The 17,848-nt window shown below is 59.8% G+C and overlaps 1 protein-coding gene and 2 long non-coding RNA genes across 4 annotated transcripts in view; 2 read left to right on the top strand and 1 right to left on the bottom strand.

Moving 5' to 3' along the window:
- Positions 1-3,212: 3,212 nt before the first annotated feature.
- RALGDS (ral guanine nucleotide dissociation stimulator) overlaps positions 3,213-17,848 on the top strand; it is a 45,760-nt gene continuing 31,124 nt past the window's right edge. Inside the window, exon 1 of one of the 2 annotated variants that reach the window (XM_072960387.1) lies at positions 3,213-3,480. In XM_072960387.1, coding sequence (XP_072816488.1) covers positions 3,463-3,480 — 18 coding nt within the window. In that variant the 5' untranslated portion in view covers positions 3,213-3,462. Of the gene's footprint in view, positions 3,481-9,798; positions 9,938-17,848 lie in introns of those variants that run through there. The other variant, XM_072960386.1, reaches the window with a different exon arrangement.
- On the top strand, positions 3,933-6,120 carry LOC140695924 (uncharacterized). The gene is made up of 3 exons (XR_012071770.1): positions 3,933-4,233; positions 4,481-4,687; positions 5,956-6,120. It is a non-coding gene; the product is annotated as an uncharacterized lncRNA (long non-coding RNA).
- On the bottom strand, positions 5,927-6,653 carry LOC140695925 (uncharacterized). The gene is made up of 2 exons (XR_012071771.1): positions 6,583-6,653; positions 5,927-6,143 (listed from the first exon to the last, which is right to left on the bottom strand). It is a non-coding gene; the product is annotated as an uncharacterized lncRNA (long non-coding RNA).

Here is a 17,848-nt window from a genome sequence, read left to right as displayed (position 1 = left end):
CGGGTGAAGTGGAACCGTGCCACCAGACAAGCCGCACTGGTGAGTTGGAGCAGAGCCCACCAGCTGGGTTCCCTGTGGGCTCTTAGACCCTGAGCACATAGCAAATGTGTCTGCAAGGGCCCCTGTGTCCCAGGTGAGCCTTAGCCCTGTGAGGCCCCTGGCGGGCATGGGGCCCCCAGGCCATGCATTGTGCAGGCTCAGGATTAGAGAGGCTTCAGAGCCCAGCTGTGGTCCAATCTGCCTGGTGGGACAGAGTTGTGGTGGTGGGGGCGGCCCAGTGTCCACTCTCCTGGGGGCAGCAGCGTCTTTACCACGTAAGGGAGAGGCGGGGGGCAGGGAGGGATGTAATCTGTGGTCATAACGGGAGAAGGAGGAACCCCTGACCTGGCCACCCCTGGCAAAGCTGGGCCAGCCCCATGCCCACTCTTCCTGCAGGTTTGGCCAGCGAACAAGGACAGACTACAGGTGTGTAGGCAGGCTGACCAGTGTGAGGAGACAGCCCGGACTGGACAAGACGCATCAGGGAGGTTAGGCAGTTAGGCCTGGGTGGACCATGGCCCATGTGTCGCCAGTGGGGAGCACCTTCCTAGGATGTCTGTCCATGCCCTGGGGAGGGAGGGGTTGTGAAGCCAGTTAGGTTGAAGGAACAGGCCCTGCCTTCGAGGAGTTTCCATGTTGGAGCAGGGAGAGGGCCTGTGATGTGGAGGAGGAGGTGGCCCTGAGGCCTGGGCAGCATCAGCCTTGCAGGGGGGAAGGGGGTCCCTTCTTGCTCCCAGGCCACTCTGGGCCATTCTCAGCCTTGGCCCAAGCCTTCAGGTACTATGGCTACCCTGGTCCCCATCCCAGGCATGGCCCTCAGAAACAAGTTGAGTGAGTGACAGTGCCCAACTCCTGGAACCAAACTGGGGTACAGTCTACTTTCCAAAAAGATGCTAAGGGCTTGGGGGCTGGAGCTCCTCCATGGTTGGGAGGAAGTAAGGGGCCTAGTAGGGGTGGGATGGGTGGTGGGGGACAGGCCTGGCCCGGCAGAAGGAGGTGAGAATGCCTGGAAATAGAAATAGACAAAATTACAGTTACAGAATGTCTGCAGTGGCCCCTGAAACGTAAGCCACCTCTCCTTTCATGGCCAGCTACCTCCTCTCCACGCCCAACAACCCAACATCATTACCCTGTCACAGGGCCTGGCCCAGCACACCTCTGCTCACACTGCCTACCAGTCAGGCCTCCCGGTCCAATCACCTGGCCAGTTCCTGGATACTTACTCCTGACTTCACCTCCTCCAGGAAGCCTACCTTGATTTGTGTCCCCCTCCAGAGTGGGTACTTTTCAGTGTTCCCATAAATCCTCATTCCTGTGTCATCATTTACAATGTTCTAGTCATCTCCACCCCTTCCCCCGGCTGGTAAACCCCAAGAGGGCACAGATGGTGGCCTGCCAGGTTTAGCCCAGTCCCTGAAACCCCAGAGGGATTCCATGAGTGTTTGTTGAATGACTGTGTGAATGTGAGGCAGCTGAGAACACAGGTTTGAGCATGTCCTAGCACCTGTGGGATGTTGGGCAGGTCACCTCCCTGAAGCCCTGAGGTGAGGATGAAATGGGATTATGGTGGGGACACCTGTGGGCACTGACTTCCAGGCAGGTACTTGGAGAAATAGCTAGATCTGGGCCTGCCAGGCAACATGCCCAACCCTGAGAGGGGGAGGTGACCACCAGAGCCCACACTGTACACAGGAGGAAACAGGCAGACTGCATCGCTGGCTGCATCTCAGGGATGCACGCTTGAGTGGCGTGAATAATGCACGCACTACGCTCCTTCCAACTGAGATGCTGTGGCTCTGATTAAACCACCTGGATCATGTCCTCTGCTGCCCCCAACCTGCAGTGACCCCGTACTCCTTGCCCAACATTCAAAGTCCTGTGTGGTCTGGATGTCCTCCCAGTGTGCACCCCTCACCCCCACTCCACCTCCCCACAGCCTTCCTCCCTGCACTGACCCTTCCAAGCCCTTGCCCTGCTCAGGGCCCCCTGCCTGCAGTGCCCCTCCCCACAGCCCCCCATCCATGATGAACTCACCTCCAAGGCTGGGCCCAAAGGCCACCTCCTCGGGCTCCTGAGTAAGCACAGCCTTTGGGGTCAGATTGACCTGAGCTCAAACCCACAGCCCTGTGACCTCACAGCCCTGTGACAGGCAAGCTCCTGAGACTCTCAGAGCCTCAGTTTCCTCCATTGAAAAGGGGGTCAGTGACTCTGACCTTGGGAGGGAGTGATGGGGATTAAAGCAGGGAGATGAAGGTGCCCTAAGTGCTTGGACTCAGGATGTTGCCTGGCAGGGGGAGCCCAGCACAGGAGGAGGCCTCTGACGGTCAGCACAGGGTTCAGTGATGGAAAAGAGCAATGATTGTGAGCCCCGCATTCACAGCTGGACTTGGTCACTCAGAGCTGAGTGACCTTGAGACCTTTTATACATGCACTGTTCATGCATAAAAAGGGGCAAAACCCCGGAGCGCCCAGGAGGTGTCCTTACCATCACTAACTACTCCCAGCACTCGCTCATCCCGGTAGTGGGGCCCCTCCTCCCTGGGCTCCCTCCAACCCCCTTTCACCAGCCAGGGCTGCAGCGGGGGGCAGGCTGGACCTTGTGTCCAGAGGTCCTGCCGGGAAGAGGAGGAGAGGGGATGAGGAGGAGGGGGTAGGTGCGGCTTGACTTTTTCCCTGCCTGTACTCCGTGCCCACTGCTGCCTGGAGGACTACTTGTCCCAGCCACGCACTGAGCTGTCTCCAGCAGGTGGCATACGGAGACCAGGACAGGATGAGGTGTATAATCGGTGACTCCCACAACCCCAGGTCTACACTACCACCCGGCCCAGCCCCTGCCCGTTTGGGTTTGGGGTGGCTCGGGTCCTAGGGTGCACAGGAGGAACAGAGCAGGCTGTGGGGACGCAGGGGACCCGCCGCTAGCTGAGCCCTGGGTGCGCGGCGCGCCAGCGCAAGGCAAGGCGGGGCTCACGTGCACGCGCGGTCCGCGGACCCGCGCAGGCCCCGTGTGCGCGCCCGGCCGTGGACGCGAGGCCCGGCTGCCCCGGCCGGGTCCACCCACGTCTGCCCGCGAGTAGGAGGCCAGTGCGCGCCCCCGAGCTCGCACGGCGGGGCCCGCCCCTGACACCTGCGGCGGGCGGGGGCGGGGCCGAGGTGGTCCCCGCCCACCCGGCCGGAGCCCGGGAGCCCAGGCGGAACCGAGCAGCGGGGCCCCAGCGGCCGGCGGCGCGGCGCGGCGCGGCGCGGCGCAGACAATGGGAGCGGCGCTGGTGGCGGCCGTGGAGTCCCGGGCCCGGCGGGGACGGGAGGCCGCGCCATGAGCCCCGCAGCCGGGCGCCCCCCTGCGCCGCGCGCGGGCCGAGGCGAGCGGCCTCTGCGAGCGCTGGGCCCCGCCCTGGGGCTGGCGATGTGCTGCCAGGGCTGAGGATGATGGTAGATTGCCAGGTGAGTGCCCCGCCCGGCCGCGGCCGCCCTCCCCGGCGTCGGCGGTGGAGGGAGGACCACATGCCTCCCCCGTCAACACCCCATCCATCCCGGAGGGAGCCCGGCGCCGAGTCCACGTTGAGCGCGCGCTTACGCAGTTCCGTGTCCCACCCTTCCTGGTACAACCGGGAAACTGAGGCCAGGAGAGAGACAGAGACTGGCTCGGGGCCCACGAAGTGGGCAGAGTCCAGAAGAGAAGGAAGGGTCCCAGCCTCTTATGCGAGGGCTCGGCCACTCCCATGGAGTTTCCTTTGGGAATGAACGCTCCTAAAATCCTGGGGGACTCCTCCACCCCCTCCCATAAAAGGCTGTTTCCTCTCGGCATCCTGATGCGCCCACAGGTATATGCACACACATTGACGTCACAGATGGGGACCACGGCGTAGATTCAGAGGAGGAGTGGATACTGGGAGGTGACCAGAGGGAAAGAAGAAAGAGGTTGGAGGCAGCTCTACCATGGGGCAGGACCATCTAGTCTCCTGGCAACATACTCAGGGCCCAAAGCATGAGGGGGAAAGATGCTAGGCTGATGGACAGAGTATCCCCAAGGTGCCCAGGGGTCTGCCTGGGCAGGGACCATCCCCAGAGTAGCCTGGAGAGGACAGTTTCTGAGTCCTGCATCCACCACTCTGGGCACATAGAACTAGGATGAGATCCGCCCCCAACCCCAGTGTGGAAGGAACTACAGGACAGAAGGCTTCAGCATATTCCACTGTAAGTGGGGTACATAGATGGGGTGATCCCAAGGGTCCTACAGCTTGTAAAAGAGTCTTTTGGCCTTGGTTCTCCATCCATGACTCACCGTGCTCTGAGTCCTTGGAAACTGTTTTCTACTTCCTCGAGGTCCTTCTGAGCAGAGGGCAGACTGGGGACTTGGGGGACAGGGAACCTGGGTAGTGCAGAATGAGGCAGGACCACTCGTCCAGGGACAAGGAACAAATCTATCTTTGTTGGAGCCTAGGGGTCCTCATTTGGAAGTGGGTGGAGTCATTACCCTGGTGGGGGTCAGGAGGCCTTGTGAGTGAACTGGACACTACGACAGTGGAGGGAAACAGGGGGACAAGAAGGACTTCTGAGGATGCTCACATCGCTTCTGGAGCCAGCAGCTCTTGCTCCTTTGCCCCTCTGAGGGAGGGAGAGCCGCTGCCTTGACAACACCCAAACAAAGGTGTGTGTTTTTGTTTTCTGGTTTTCCTGCCTGGGACTGCAGTGCTGGAGCTGACCACCAGGGGGCGGGCTGTGCCTACTCTGCTCAATGGAGGAACTGAAGCGGGGAAGGGACACCAGGGAGTCATTCTGGGTGTCCCCCTGCCCCTGATCCAACAAGGGCCTTTTATTACTAGCTTCTGTGTCCACAATATAAGCTGCTCAGAGGCGGGAAGGGGCTCTGAGATCCTCTATTGATTCATTCAGCTACTGTGCCCTGGGCACTCACCCAGGAGCACACAGCCTGGAGGGCCAGATGGACAAAAGCAGGAAAGTAAATCCCTGGGAGAGAGAAGAGCACGTGCTCCAGGGAAACGAGTCAGGGTCCTGGAGGGAGGGCCGGGAGCTCCTGGGGTGGGGGAATGGTGTCTAAAGGTCTCCAGGGTGATCATGATGCTGTGACCAGAAAGACCAGAGGCACCAGCCCTGCAGACTGTGAGCAGTGAGCGGGGGAAGGTCGAAGGTGCAGAGACTCAGAGACTGAAGAGACTTTGGCCAGAGAGGTGGGCGGGAGGGAGGAGGGCAGGGCCGGACCCGGGTCTGGAAGGCCGACCCGCTGTCTGTGCGGGGTGACAGCGTTCCCCTAACTTAGCGCTTATGAAGACAACATCGACCATCTCCGTGCCTGTGACCAGGATGCAGGCTTGACTCAGCTGAGAACCTCTGCCTCCAGGTCTCCCTAGGTGCTGGGCTGTGGTCTCAACTGAGGTTCCATCAGGGTGCGTCTGTCTCTGAGATTACCCACAGGTCATTGGCAGGGTTCATTTGGGCAGCGGGTGGGTGCAGAGAGAGATTCCGGAAGGGCATGTCCTGTGGTTAGAGTTGACTGGAGACGGGAAGGTACGATGCTGAAGATGAGGAGGAGGATTGGGTCTGGTATCTACTGAGTGCTCCTGTGTCCCATCCTCACTGCCCAGGGTCAGCTGCGCAGTCGTCAGGTTCCTGGGCTCTCGCCTGGAGCGCTGGCTCGGCTGCACTGGGCCAGGGCAGCAGAGGCCGGGCTTGGTCCCACACGGGCAGTAGGGGTGGTACTAGTTTCCTGTGGCTGCTATGACAAAGTACCACAAACTGTGTGGCTCAAAACAAGCCAAATTTAGGGGGAGGGTATAGCTCAGTGTTAGAGCGCATGCTTAGCATGCACGAAGTCCTGGGTTCAAGCCCCCGTACCTCCACCGAAAAATGAAAACAAAACAACAACAAAAACACCAAGACGAATTCTTTCTCTCTCAGTTCCAGAGGTCAAAAGCCCAAAATCAAGCTGCTGGTAGCACCAGGCTCTCTGAAGGCTCTAGAAGAGGATCCTGCCTTGCCTCTTCCAGCTTCTGGTGGTTGCCAGCGATCCTTAATGTTCCTTGTCTTGTCAGTGCATCACTCCAAACTCTGCTTCCGCCTGCACGTGTCTGTGTCCAGTTTTCCCTCTGCTTGTAAGGACACTGCTCATTTGCTTAGGGCCTATCCCACCCCAGTATGACCTTATCTTAACTTGACTACATCTGCAAAGACCCTGTTTCCAAATAAGGTCTTATTCCCAGGAGCATGAGATTAGGATTTCAGCATACCTTTTGGTGGGGAGCAAAATTTACCCCACATCAGGGGCATTGGAGTGGCCCCAAAGGCCAGGTACCCAGGTGCCCACAGAGATGGGGGGAGAAATTGGGGTCTGAGAAGGTCACCGGGGCTTGGCGCCCAGCGCAGGGCTGTGGGGTGTGAATGGAGCCTGGGGTTGCGCTGCTGCCAGGAACGACGGGACTCCCCAGCTTGGCGCATCCTGGCGCAACGCCAGCAGGTGGCGCTGTGCCCTGCTTGTGGCTGCCACGAAGTTGCTCTGAGCAGCCGCCCCAAAGACAAAGGTCTCACCTTCCAGTTGCGGGGAGACAACACTCAGTTGTAAACAGACCAGGAGCACAGTCATTTCAGGAGTGACGCTCTGTGGAGGAAATTAAACAAGGCGGGGCTGTGGGGTAGTGACGGGGTGGCCACCTGGATGTGTGGCCAGGGAGCCCGGCAGGGCCAGACCCACATGGGTTGGTTTTGTGTCTCCTGCTTCATCTGCAAGCTGAACCGGCCTTTCTCAGTCGCTTACAGGGGCCCTGCGGCTATGATTACACTGGTGGTTTCCAGACAGCTCTCCTATTACTGCAGGGGGGGCAGCCATGTGTCCCAGGGCTGGGGAGGGATCACGGAGGGCAGCCAGACAGCCACGGGGGTGTCCATGCAGGTTGAGGCTGGAGGGGTCCCTTCCCCAGAGACCTGGGGCTGGTGCTGCCTGAGCTACCCCACTGCCCCCTGGTGGGGTTCTGCCCTGTCCTCTTACACAAAGCGGGGAGCGCCATCTGCTGAGGAGCAGGGGCCTGGGCTCCCCTGGGCATCAGGGAGAAAGAGCAAAGTGCGCACTGGCCTGGGAAGTGGAGGCCATTTTAAACTTAAAAAATTTTTTTCCTATTCTTTTTTTTTTCTTTTTCTTTCTTCCTTTTTAAAGCCCAGTATTTTATCCTTGGGTTTTGGGGGGGAAAGAGTTGGGGGGAGTAATTAGGTTTATTTATTTATTTTCTATTATTTTAATGGAGGTACTGGGGATTGAACCCAGAACCTTGTGCATGCTAAGCACACACTCTACCACTGAGCTGTACCCTCCACCTGTGGAGGCCATTTCTTACTGTGGCCCTCGGACACCTCCGTATCTCACAAGGCCAAGGCTACTGATCGATTCGCACAGCAGATATTTATCGAGGGCCTCAGAGCTGAGCACCGGGCCTGTGTGGAGCATCTTAGCTCCTGTAGCTTCCGACCATAGAGGAAGAATGGGGCAACATGGATACAAGATAAGCAGTAGATCCTATGGGAAGGCACTGAGCTGGGAGCCGGGGACCTGGATTTGGTGGCCACTCAGCCATCAGTGTTACACTAGCCGTGGACCAAGCCCTGCAGAGTAACTCCCCAGGCCACTCCCGCACCTCCACCCCATGCTGTGGAAGTGCCTGGTAATGACTGCCAGCCCTGAGCACTTTCCCTGCTCCTGGCCTTGGGCTGCGGTGTCTTGTATCTGCAAGATGGGTACCACTGTCATCCTCCCTTCTGGATGGGGAAATTGAAGCACTGGAAGGTGGAGGTATCCCACAGTTAAGCAGTGGCAGGGCTGGTGGGGGCATGTCCCTGTGTGCAGACAAGCCTGGGAGGGCCCAGGCATAGGGGGCCAAATTCCTTCCAATTACGGTGAGCTTCCAACGGCCAGGGCTGGGCAGGCCCCAAGGTGGTGGTTAACAGCGGGAGTGGAGACGTAAACAGAGCTAATGAACCCCTTTCGTCCTCTCCCCGCTCTAATGAAGGCCTTGGGCTCTGTTCTCTGCATTTTTTCAGGGTTCTGGGTTTTTGAACCTCAAAGAATCTTCTCTTAGGATCATGACTGGGTGGTCTCCCTGGGGGGTGGGGACATGAGCTTATGGGACCTGGATGTCTCCTCCCAGGGCAGCCAAGCCAGGAGGTGGAGAGGAGAGGGTATCCCCCTAAATATGATAAGCCCCAGAGAAAGGGGAGTTCTCATGGTAACCTGGAGCAGTTGCTTGGCAACTCCAGGTCCCCAAAATACTTGCCTGCAGGAAGGCTCAGGGCCGGGGCTTTCCCATGGCCTGTGTGTAGACCTTACCTACTCTGTGTCTGATCCACCCCCACCCTCCACTTCCACCCAGCAACCCCACCCTCTGAGTCTTCCCGTGGGAAACCCTAGCCTGCTTCCCCCTGCCCATCGCCCTACCCTGCTGGCCAGCCACCCAGCATCAGGCCAGTCTCCTAGCAATGGAGGCTACTTCCTGGATATACGAGTGACAGTTGATGGTAGCAAAATGTCATAAAATGCAGGGTCAGAGGGCACAGTGGATGGAGCCAAGTACCAGCCAGAGTTGGTGGCGGTGGGGGAGGGGGGAACACACGGTACCTTGTATTTTGCATCCCCTGCATCCTGCTGCCATGAGCAACCTGGGCCTGGGGCAGGATGGCAAGGCAGGGTGTGGCTGGGGTTGCAGGGTGGGTAGAGCCTGTGGAATAGGGGATTTTGTTTCTGGGCCACTTTTGAGACTGACAGGCTGTGTGACCTTCTCATTTGCCTCAGTTTCCCCACCTGTGGCCCCGTCTACCCTTGTGCCTGTGAGTTCAGCATTCAGTGCCTTGTAAATTATGCCACCTACTGGGGCTTTGGGGTGGGAGCGTGAGGGGCTAGGACCGGGCCAGCCACCTCTTCCTCCTCTGCCTGCCTGCATCTGTCTCGGTACTCAGGGGGAGGCAGGCTGTCTTCGGGTTAAGGCCACTGGGTTTGAGATGGACACCTGTGTCTGTGTCCCCGCTCACTCACTGCTTAGCACTGAGTGGCCCAGAACAGACACTAAACCCCTGGAGCCACGCTGCTCCCCAGTGTAAAGAGTGGAAGGCAGTCGGCCCTGTGGACCTCTTAGGGGCTATTTAGTGTCCAGCATCACAGAGGACACTGATCAGGGCTGCGTCCAGCCAGGAAGAAGCGAGGTGCCAGAGCCCCAGACCACAGAAGGGCAGTGTGTTGGAATGGAGGAGGGGGCTAGCAGGCGCCAGGCTGCCCAGTGGTTGGATTTTGGAGCTGGGCATGGGGTGAGGCCCAGTTGCCCTCAGCTGTTCCCTTTGGGAAGGGCAGTGAGGGGTGGGACTGTTGGTGACACCCCCCTACACACACACACACACACACACACACACACACACACACACACACACACACACACACACACACACACACACACGTTTCCGGGTGCCCTCAAGGAGACAGGATGCTAGACTGACCGTGACCATTCACTCTGATTGGCCTTGGGCCGGACTCATCCCCCTGAACCTCCCCGGCCCCATCTGTCAGACAGGGAGGGCTTGTGCCCCCCTCCGGAGTTGAGGGAGGCTCGGCGGCACCCGCTGCAACCCCTGCCCAGCGGGGCACGTGGGTTCGGTGTGCGGGGCGTGCGGGGATCTCCGCCGGGACTGCCCAGCCCCCGCACCCCCCCACCACGCTGGAGCGCGGCGGGAGGAGGGGGCGGGGCGAGGGCGGCGCAGACAATGGCCCGGGCCCGGGGCCGCGGCGGCGGCAGTGCCCGGAGCGGGGCGCGGGGGCGCGGCCGGGCCAGGCCGGGCGGCGAGAGCGGGCGGCGCGCCCCTGCCGGCGTTCATGCTGGTGGTCCCGCCGCCGGGCGCGCGGGCGGACGAGGTGAGCGCCAGCCCCGCGGGGGCGCGGGGAGGAGGGGCAGGAGGCCCCCGGCGCGGGCGGGAGCTAAGGTGCAGGCGCGCTGCCCCCACCCACCCTGGGCTTTCTGCCTGGTGGGTGCCCGATGAACCGAACTGAGGCCTCTCGGCCCTTCCTTCCGCTACCCCTACCCGGTAGGGTGAGAAGGGGCGGGTCCACGCTGGGGCCAGAGAACACCCCAGATCCTACCCCCTTTCTGAACTGGGACCCAGAACTGGTTCTCTTGACACGGGATCTCTTCTCTGGCATCCCCTGAGATTCCAGGTATGCACACCTGACTGTGTGGAGCTGGGATGGGGATGGGCTGCTCCTGGACAGTTGAGAGGAAAGTACCCTTGGTCAGTGGGTGGCCCTGAGCCCAAGATCTTACCCCCTCCCACCCTCTCCTCTTTTGGGACTCCACCCTGACCACAGGCCTTTGTCCTGGGGGGCCTTTTCCCTGGACCTGTCCAGCTCAGAACTGGGAGGGCGGGAACGTGTGGGGTGGAGGATGGTGTTTATTAAGCCCTCGGGGCTGCCGCCACCTGAAATGAATCCGTTCCAACAAGATTCTTGCTCCTACACACCCACCCCTATCTGTCTGGGCTGCAGCAGAGGGAAGGAGGGAGAGTCCAGGCCTGACCATCTCCACCACCATCTCGAAGGGAAGTCCTGGCCCCTCGGGCGTGTGGGAGGTTGTCTAGAGGCCAAAGGAGAGAGAGAAGTCTGGGACGGGGCAGGAGCCCTGGCTAGGATTTGCATCACCCCAGACAGCTTCCTTGCCCCCTCTACGCCTTGGATTCCTCACTCGAGGACTCTTGGATGTCAAGGTGTAGGAAATGTTCCTGAAGCACCTGGCACCAGCACAAGCCGGCCCTGCTCAGGTGGCCGGAAAGGTCTTTTCACCTTCAAGGAAGGCTGGCCCACCAGCTGTGACGACATGCAGTGTTGACTTCCCTTGGGGAGCTGGAGGCCAGCCCCTGGTTGAATCCACATGTATTTCCAGGGAGGGAAACTAGGGCCCAGAAACATTGAAAAAATTGCCCAGGTCATACAGGGAGCCCTACCCGAGGTCCTTCCTCCCTGAGGCCAGAGTCCCAAGCCCCTGACCACCACCCCGTACCCTCAAAGGGTGTGCTCACCCAGAAGTTGCCCTGCGACCTTCTTGTTGCTCAGAGTTGAAGTTCAAGGGTGAGGCAGTCCACCTGGCCTGAGGCCCTGGGTGTCCCGGGAGGTGACAGCTGTGGACTTTGAGGGCAGGGAGCTGGCAGCACCACCCACCTGCCCCGTCACCGCAGACGACTGCAATTCTTCAGGATTGCAAGGGCAGTTTCCTTCACAGCCACTTGGGACCGGGAGATCCCTGCACAGAGGACTTGCCTCCTTCCCCTCTCACCAGCCCGGCCAGGAGCAGACACAGGGTGGGCAAGGAGCGTCCCTGAAGACACATGCTTGCTGAGGCTAGGGACATGGGGTGGCTGTTGTTGGTCTGGCAGACTTGCAGGGAGTTGGGGGTACATTCGAGGCTCCTGGGCTTGGGTGTGCCGTTCTGCACCTATCCACGGATATGGGCGTGGGTGTGTCTTGGGAGCATTTCCCTGCCTGTGGGTGAATAAGGGCACATTTGAGCGAATTTGTGACATGTGTCATCAGGTTCCACCAGTGTGTGCGGCAGCCCGGCGGTGGCCAAGCAAGCACACACGTGAAAGGACGTGTGCAGACTGGTGCCTGTGGGAGGGAGAGCACGTGTCATGGGAGGCCGTGTGTGTGTGTGTTTGTGTGTGCGCGTGCGCGTGTGTTTGTGTAAGCGCTGACATCTTGCTTTTCCCAAACACTGGGCCCGAGCCTTGACCCGAGGAGGCCTGAGTGTTCGTGCCTGAGCCCCTCAACCTCTCTCTTTAAGTGTGTTGATAAGTGTGCCCAGCTCACGGGGCCATAAAGTGCTTAGCCCGGGGCCTGACACACGCATGCACGCTCTTGCCTGGCGGTCATGTGGAGACCTAGACAGCTCTGGGACCGTCCCTGGGAGTGCCCAGGGGCCCCTTGCCTGAATCCCAGGTATGAGCAGGGGGAGGCAGAGAGGGGAGGCCCTGGAGCTTTGCCTTCTGTAGGAGGAACCAAGGAAGGAGCAAAGACCAGAGCTTGGCAGAGGGACAGCGAGTGGCAGAAAGGTGGGACAAAAGCCACGAAACCATCACTCAGCCCTGGGGCCTGGAACCTAAGGCACCCTCCCCGCCTCCCCAACCCCAGTCCCCACCTCTACCCGCCTCCTCCATGCACTGGCCTGCGGGATCTTCCTTGCTGGAGAAGGACTGTGGGAAAGAGGGCAGTGGGCACCAGCCCCATCACCTCCTGGCAGCCAGCTGGACCCCCAGGTCCTTTCCTGAGGCCAGGGCAGCTCAGGAGTTCCCCCTCTGAAAGGGCAGCCCTGCTTTCCAGGCCCTGGGCTCCCACAGGCGGGCAGTGGGTGGGTGGTAGCACCCGGCACGCAGTGTCCCTGGCACGGCGGGCAGCCTCCTCACCACAAGGGCCCATTTATCCCCACTCCCCTGGCCCTGAAGTCCCGAGTGGCCAGGCGCCGCTGGACACAAGGGCCTGACTGGGGGCTCAGCTCCCTCCCCGCAGCCTCAGCCGGGCTGTCTGTGTTTTGCGAAGGGATTTCTTAGCCCAGGCCAGACCCGTCAGAGCAACCTCTGCTTACCCGATGAGCAGAGACCCCAAGAATTACTGTTGAGCCAGGAATTCAGGAAGGAGGAAAAAAAACCCAGATTGAACCAGAGCTAAGCTGTTTGCCTGCCTCCCCTGACTGACATCCCAAGACAGGCCCGCTTCAGGGACCATCCAGGCCCCTGTTTCCCAGAGAACCTGCCTGCCCCACCTTACTCTGACTCTCTTGCCTGGACTTGCCTCCCTCCTCTGCTCCCAGCCTCACTCTCTGGCAGGTTGGCAGAGAGGGCCTTGCCCTGCCCATGCCTTTCCTCTTTGCCATCCCTCAGGCTCCTCTCCAGCCTCGCTGCCTCCTCCAGGAAGCTTTCCTGGTGATCTTCCCAGAAGGAACTCACTGGCCCTGAACTGTGAATATTTTTAAGTCTAGGAATCTTGAAGCTGGAGGAACCATCCTGACCACGGTGTATTGGTTGAGAGCTCCCCTCGTGTGTCAGAGGTGGATCTAGGCCATCGATAGAATTCCCTGCTCTCAGGGAGCTTACAGTCCTAATAACTTTTAAAAGAGGAAAGAACTTTATTTATTATACTGCAGGAACAGAAGGTGACTTTTTTCTGTTTTGTTCCCTGGTGTATTCCCAGCACTTGAGCAGGGCCTGGCACCTAGTAGGTGCTCAGTAACTCGGTGTGCGCTGACTGTGATGCTGTCGCTGGGCCCCAGGGCCGCTCTGGTCCGTGGATGGTGCAGGCCACAAGCCCTATCACCAGTGCTTGGGGATAGAAATCGAAATTGTTTAGAGACTATTACGGCAGTGGGACACTGCTGCGACGTGTCAGTTGCATTTTACAAAAGGATCAGTTGGCCCTGACCTGGGAATTAAACAGGAGGACCACTGATTCTTCCCCACAGAGTGTCCGAGGCTACTTGAGGACAGGGATTTTTTTAAACATGGGGCCTGTCCCAGGCCCCATCCTAAGCGTGTGCATCCAATATCTGATTTACCCCATGTAGGCTTTGGGAAGCAGAGGTTATCCCCCGCCCCGTTTGGCGTTTGGGTCAGGATGAGGCTCAGCGGGGTAAGTCACCTATCAGCTTCCTCCAGCCAGTAAGTGGCAGACCTGGGGACTGAGCCCAGGCGCCATCTCCCCGGAGCCCCAGCTCATAGCTGCCACTCTAATCCTTACAGTTGGGCGTGGGGCTCCTTGCCAAGCTGGACGCGGGGGTGGGGGGCAGGCAGCGGTGAGGGGGTGGGGACCTGTCCTGGGCCACCATGGGGCTTGAGGGGGCTGGCACTCTTGACAGGGCTAGATCCTGCTGGGCGGGAAGCCAGTGGGAGTGGCTGGGGCGGCCCCGGATTCTCGGATCCTTGGCTTCTTGGCAACCTGTGTGACTCAGTGGGCTGGTTAAAGGGGCCGGCGGGCGGGCAGCCAGCACAGGGGAACCCTGTGGTGGGTGAGTCAGCAGTCGGAGCAGCTGACCGCTGGGTTACTGTTCTGCCTGGGGTGGGGCCAAGCCTCCGCTGCCAAAACCAGCACAGCCCCTCTTTGCTCTTCTCTCTCCCAGTTCCCCTGACAGGTGCTTCCTGGGGCTTCGCTGTTCCCAGGGGTCCCCAGGTCTCCCCAGCCTGGAGCAGGGGACAGAGCCTCCCTATTTGGGCCTGTGGCCATCCACAAGCCACTCGGAGGCTCCGGCCTGTTGGCCCTCCCATAAAGAGGGGCCCCTTGTCCATGGAAGGGCATCTCCAGGGTAGATTCACCCTCAGCTCTTATAAAAAGCCGGGAGCAGCTTGGGAACACCAGCCACAGAGGTAGACTGCTGTGTGGCTTTGGGTGAGTTTGGTGCTGTCTCTGAGCTTCTGCCCTGAAGCTCACCTGCAAACCTGCCTCACATATTATGACAATTAAATGATAGTCACACTGGCACATCGGTGAAGAGGAAAAATAATGGGGGAGTTGTTGACTCCGGCTCAGGCCCTGAGATGAGGGAATGGTGAACAGGGACGTGAGGGGGCAGAATCTTAAGCTGGGCCTCGTACAGGGCACAGACCACTCAGCCTGCTGACAGGGACCCAGCAGCCCCATGCCTGCCTGTGCTGCTGGGAGCAAATCCACATTAACCCAGTACAGAGTGGAGGAAAGCAAGCCGCACTGGGGGCAGGACAGGCTCAGGCATGTACCTAGGCTTGGCACTGACCCGCTGTGGGCCACAGGCCAGTTGCTTGCCCTCTCTGGGCCTCGACTGTCTTAGTTGTACAACAGATAATTACTGTGACTTCATCTGTTTCACAAACACTGCATGGAAAGGTGCTCTGTCCCACCAAGGAGCACCAAAGGCAGGGCCAGCCCGGGATCTGGGGGACGAGGGGGCATCAGGAGCTGCTTCTGCCTGTAAGCTTTCTACATGGGGGCGTTTGCCTTTGGGCTGTATGTTTGCTATGCCCTAGTCCCTGGGAGTCTCTGGCAGATCTCAAGAGGGAAGGATGCCAGATGTAAGTGCATCCCCGCCACCTCCGGACCTAGGCCCCGCTTGGGGGCCAGGTCACTTGCGTGCATGGCTGCAAGGTCACCCCTACCTAGCAAAGCCAGGCTGGAGGTGACGGTGTGTTGAGCGACTTAATGATGGGCCTCAGGTTCCCAGAAATAAGAGGGAGAACCAGGCTGCCCCCCCACCCCCAGCAGGACCCGGGGTCAGGTCAGGAGGCTGCAGGAAAGAGGCTCGAAAGCCTGGCCCCAGGCCTCTCCTGTCTGCTTCCTGGACAGGATGTTGTGCTGAGTAAACAGCTTCGAGAGGAGTCACCACTCTGGCTCTGAGTCACTGCTCCTAGCGACAGCCACGCGGTGTTTGTAAACAGTGTGCTTTGCACCCATCAGGGCCTGTCCACAGGAGCCTGAGAGGGTGAGAGGACCCTCAGTAGGGGGTGCCACGGGCCCCCGGGAACCCTTCTCACTCGAAGGGCTTGATTCCGGGCTCATACCTGCGCATACACACATGTTCGTGAGCGGGGTTTTGCTGTGGCTGAGCTTGTGTGTAAGTGGCCAGGGTCCTTATCCCAGGGCCACCTGCATGGTGGACAGAGCGTTGTGGGACTGATTGTGGATCATATGACCTCGGTGTCCTGGGACAAGTGTGGGGGCCTGGGTAGCGTCTCAGGGCTGGTATGAATGTTCCCCGAGGCAGCACCCACCCAGAGCTCCACGCACAGTAAGGACACAAGAAAAGCAGGAAAAGGTTGTGCGCACTCCAGCCGAGAAGTGAATTTGTTGGGGGGGGCAGGTGGAGCACCCTAACTGCTCCCAGCCCCAGAGCCCTAGCTCTCCATGGCCCGACTCCGTTCCAGGCCGTGACAGTGATGTGGTGCACCATGTGGTGACACAAGGCCGGCAGGGAACAAAGGCGCCTCTGCTCTCCCCCTGCGGGTGGGAGGAGAGGGATGTGCTCTGCCCCGCCCCTCCCCCTGCTCACCCCGCCTCCTCAGGGCTCCTGCATTTCTTGCCTGCAGCTGGTCCTGTCCTGCCTCCTGGCTGTGACTCAGGCCCTCAGCCTTACTAGCAGCTCAGAGCCCACTGCTCTGGGGCAGCCCTGCCTGGGCCTGGCCCTGCTCCCAGAGGAATGGCCCGAATGACCCTGAGGCCAGGCTGGCCTGTGCAGGCGGCTGGGGCCAAGGAAGTGCAGAGGTAACAGGCTAGGAGGCTGAGGACATTAGAGCGGAGCAGGGAGCCAGCCTGGTGCTCAGGAGTGGTGGAGGGAAGATGTGCCACCTTGCACGCCTGGGGCCTGGTGCCTGGGAAGCACTCAATAAATGCATGTCGAATCAAAGGCATTAACACACAGACACGCCCAACTGGGCAGCTGGGATCCCTATGGGTTTCTGTAACCACTCCCGCCCACGCTTCCTCCAGGGGCCTCTAGAAGCTCTCCCCCACCCCTAAACATGTCCACACAGTTGGGAAGGCTTTTCCAGCCCCTCGCCCACTGATTCCTGCCACAGCACTGGGCTCAAGGACAAGGAGGCCACGGCTCCGGGGAGGCCCTCTCCCGTTTCATCAAATGCCCCCAAAGGCTGGGGAGATCTCACTGGAACATGTACAGAGCAGCCAAACCACACCAGAGATGCCCAAGGTCACAAAGCCAGTCAGCTGGCGACACCGGGGAGTTGGCCACGGGTGGCGTCAGCCCTGGCAGCCTGTGGCTGTCTCCCCCCTCAGAGCTCTAGTGCCCACTGCCTCACCCAGGTCCTGCTGGAGTCCCCACGGGCCTCCGCACTACAAGGCTGAGAGCCGGGAGGCCTCTGTGCCAGTATATCCTCAGGGGAAGCGGACCAGAGCGTGTCTGCCAGCCCTCTCAGCCTCCCCTCTCTTGGGACCAGTGCTGCCTTTCGGTGCCCAACGTATGTTTGCCGATTTTAGACAACAGACGCTTCCAAGTTACCCACTGGGATCTAGTTGCAGGGCTGCATGCTAAGCACCAGGAAGACCTCAGACTGCCATCTGGAGCTTGCTCGTGGGGCTGGAGCAGGCCACAGTACTCCTGGCACATGGGCGACACCCGCCAACATTCCCTGAATGTTTATTACGTGCCAGGCCACCGGGCAGGCACATGACCATGAGAAACAGTCAGAGTCTGGGTCCTCTTAGTGCCGACCGTGAACCAGGCCTGTGCTGAGTTCTTGCCGAAGCCTCCAATGCCCTTGTGCCCATTTTACAGATGAGAAAACCGAGGCCACTACATCACTGGCCCAGAGTCCCAGAGCTGGCTAGTAGAGAGCCCGGTCACTTCTGCTGTTTCTTAAAGGTCCGGATTCAGTGTCACCGTGCACAGAAGGGCTGAGGTGGCTGGGGAGAAGGAGCAGGGGGTGCCTGAGTAGTGGGGAGCATGAGAAGGTGGTGAGGGCTGAGTGAGTCGGAAGGGTCTGGGGGCCAAGGGCAGGGAGGACTTTGGATTCTCTGGTGGGTTGGACAGAAGCCTTTGGAAGGATTTCAGTGTCAGGAAGACGTGCTGTGATCTGGCTGCAGGCTCGAGGGTGGGTGCATGGAGACAGGAAGGCAGCTGCCCCATGGTCCACCTGGAACCCCCTAGACGCCCACCCACATCCCCGTAGAGAACCCTCTCCCAGGGGCTCCTAACTTCTCCTGCCATGGAGGGAGGAGGAATTTGAATTTGAAAAGCTCTGTACACTGCCCCTCCACCTCCCATAACAACCAGGAAACTGAGGCTGAGAGAGAAGAGGAAAC

The sequence above is a fragment of the Vicugna pacos genome, chromosome 4 (genome assembly GCF_048564905.1).
Source record: "Vicugna pacos chromosome 4, VicPac4, whole genome shotgun sequence".
Classification (NCBI taxonomy): Eukaryota; Metazoa; Chordata; class Mammalia; order Artiodactyla; family Camelidae; genus Vicugna; species Vicugna pacos.
The sequence above is the reverse complement of the archived record's forward strand: the minus strand, read 5'-3'. Positions and strand labels throughout refer to the sequence as shown.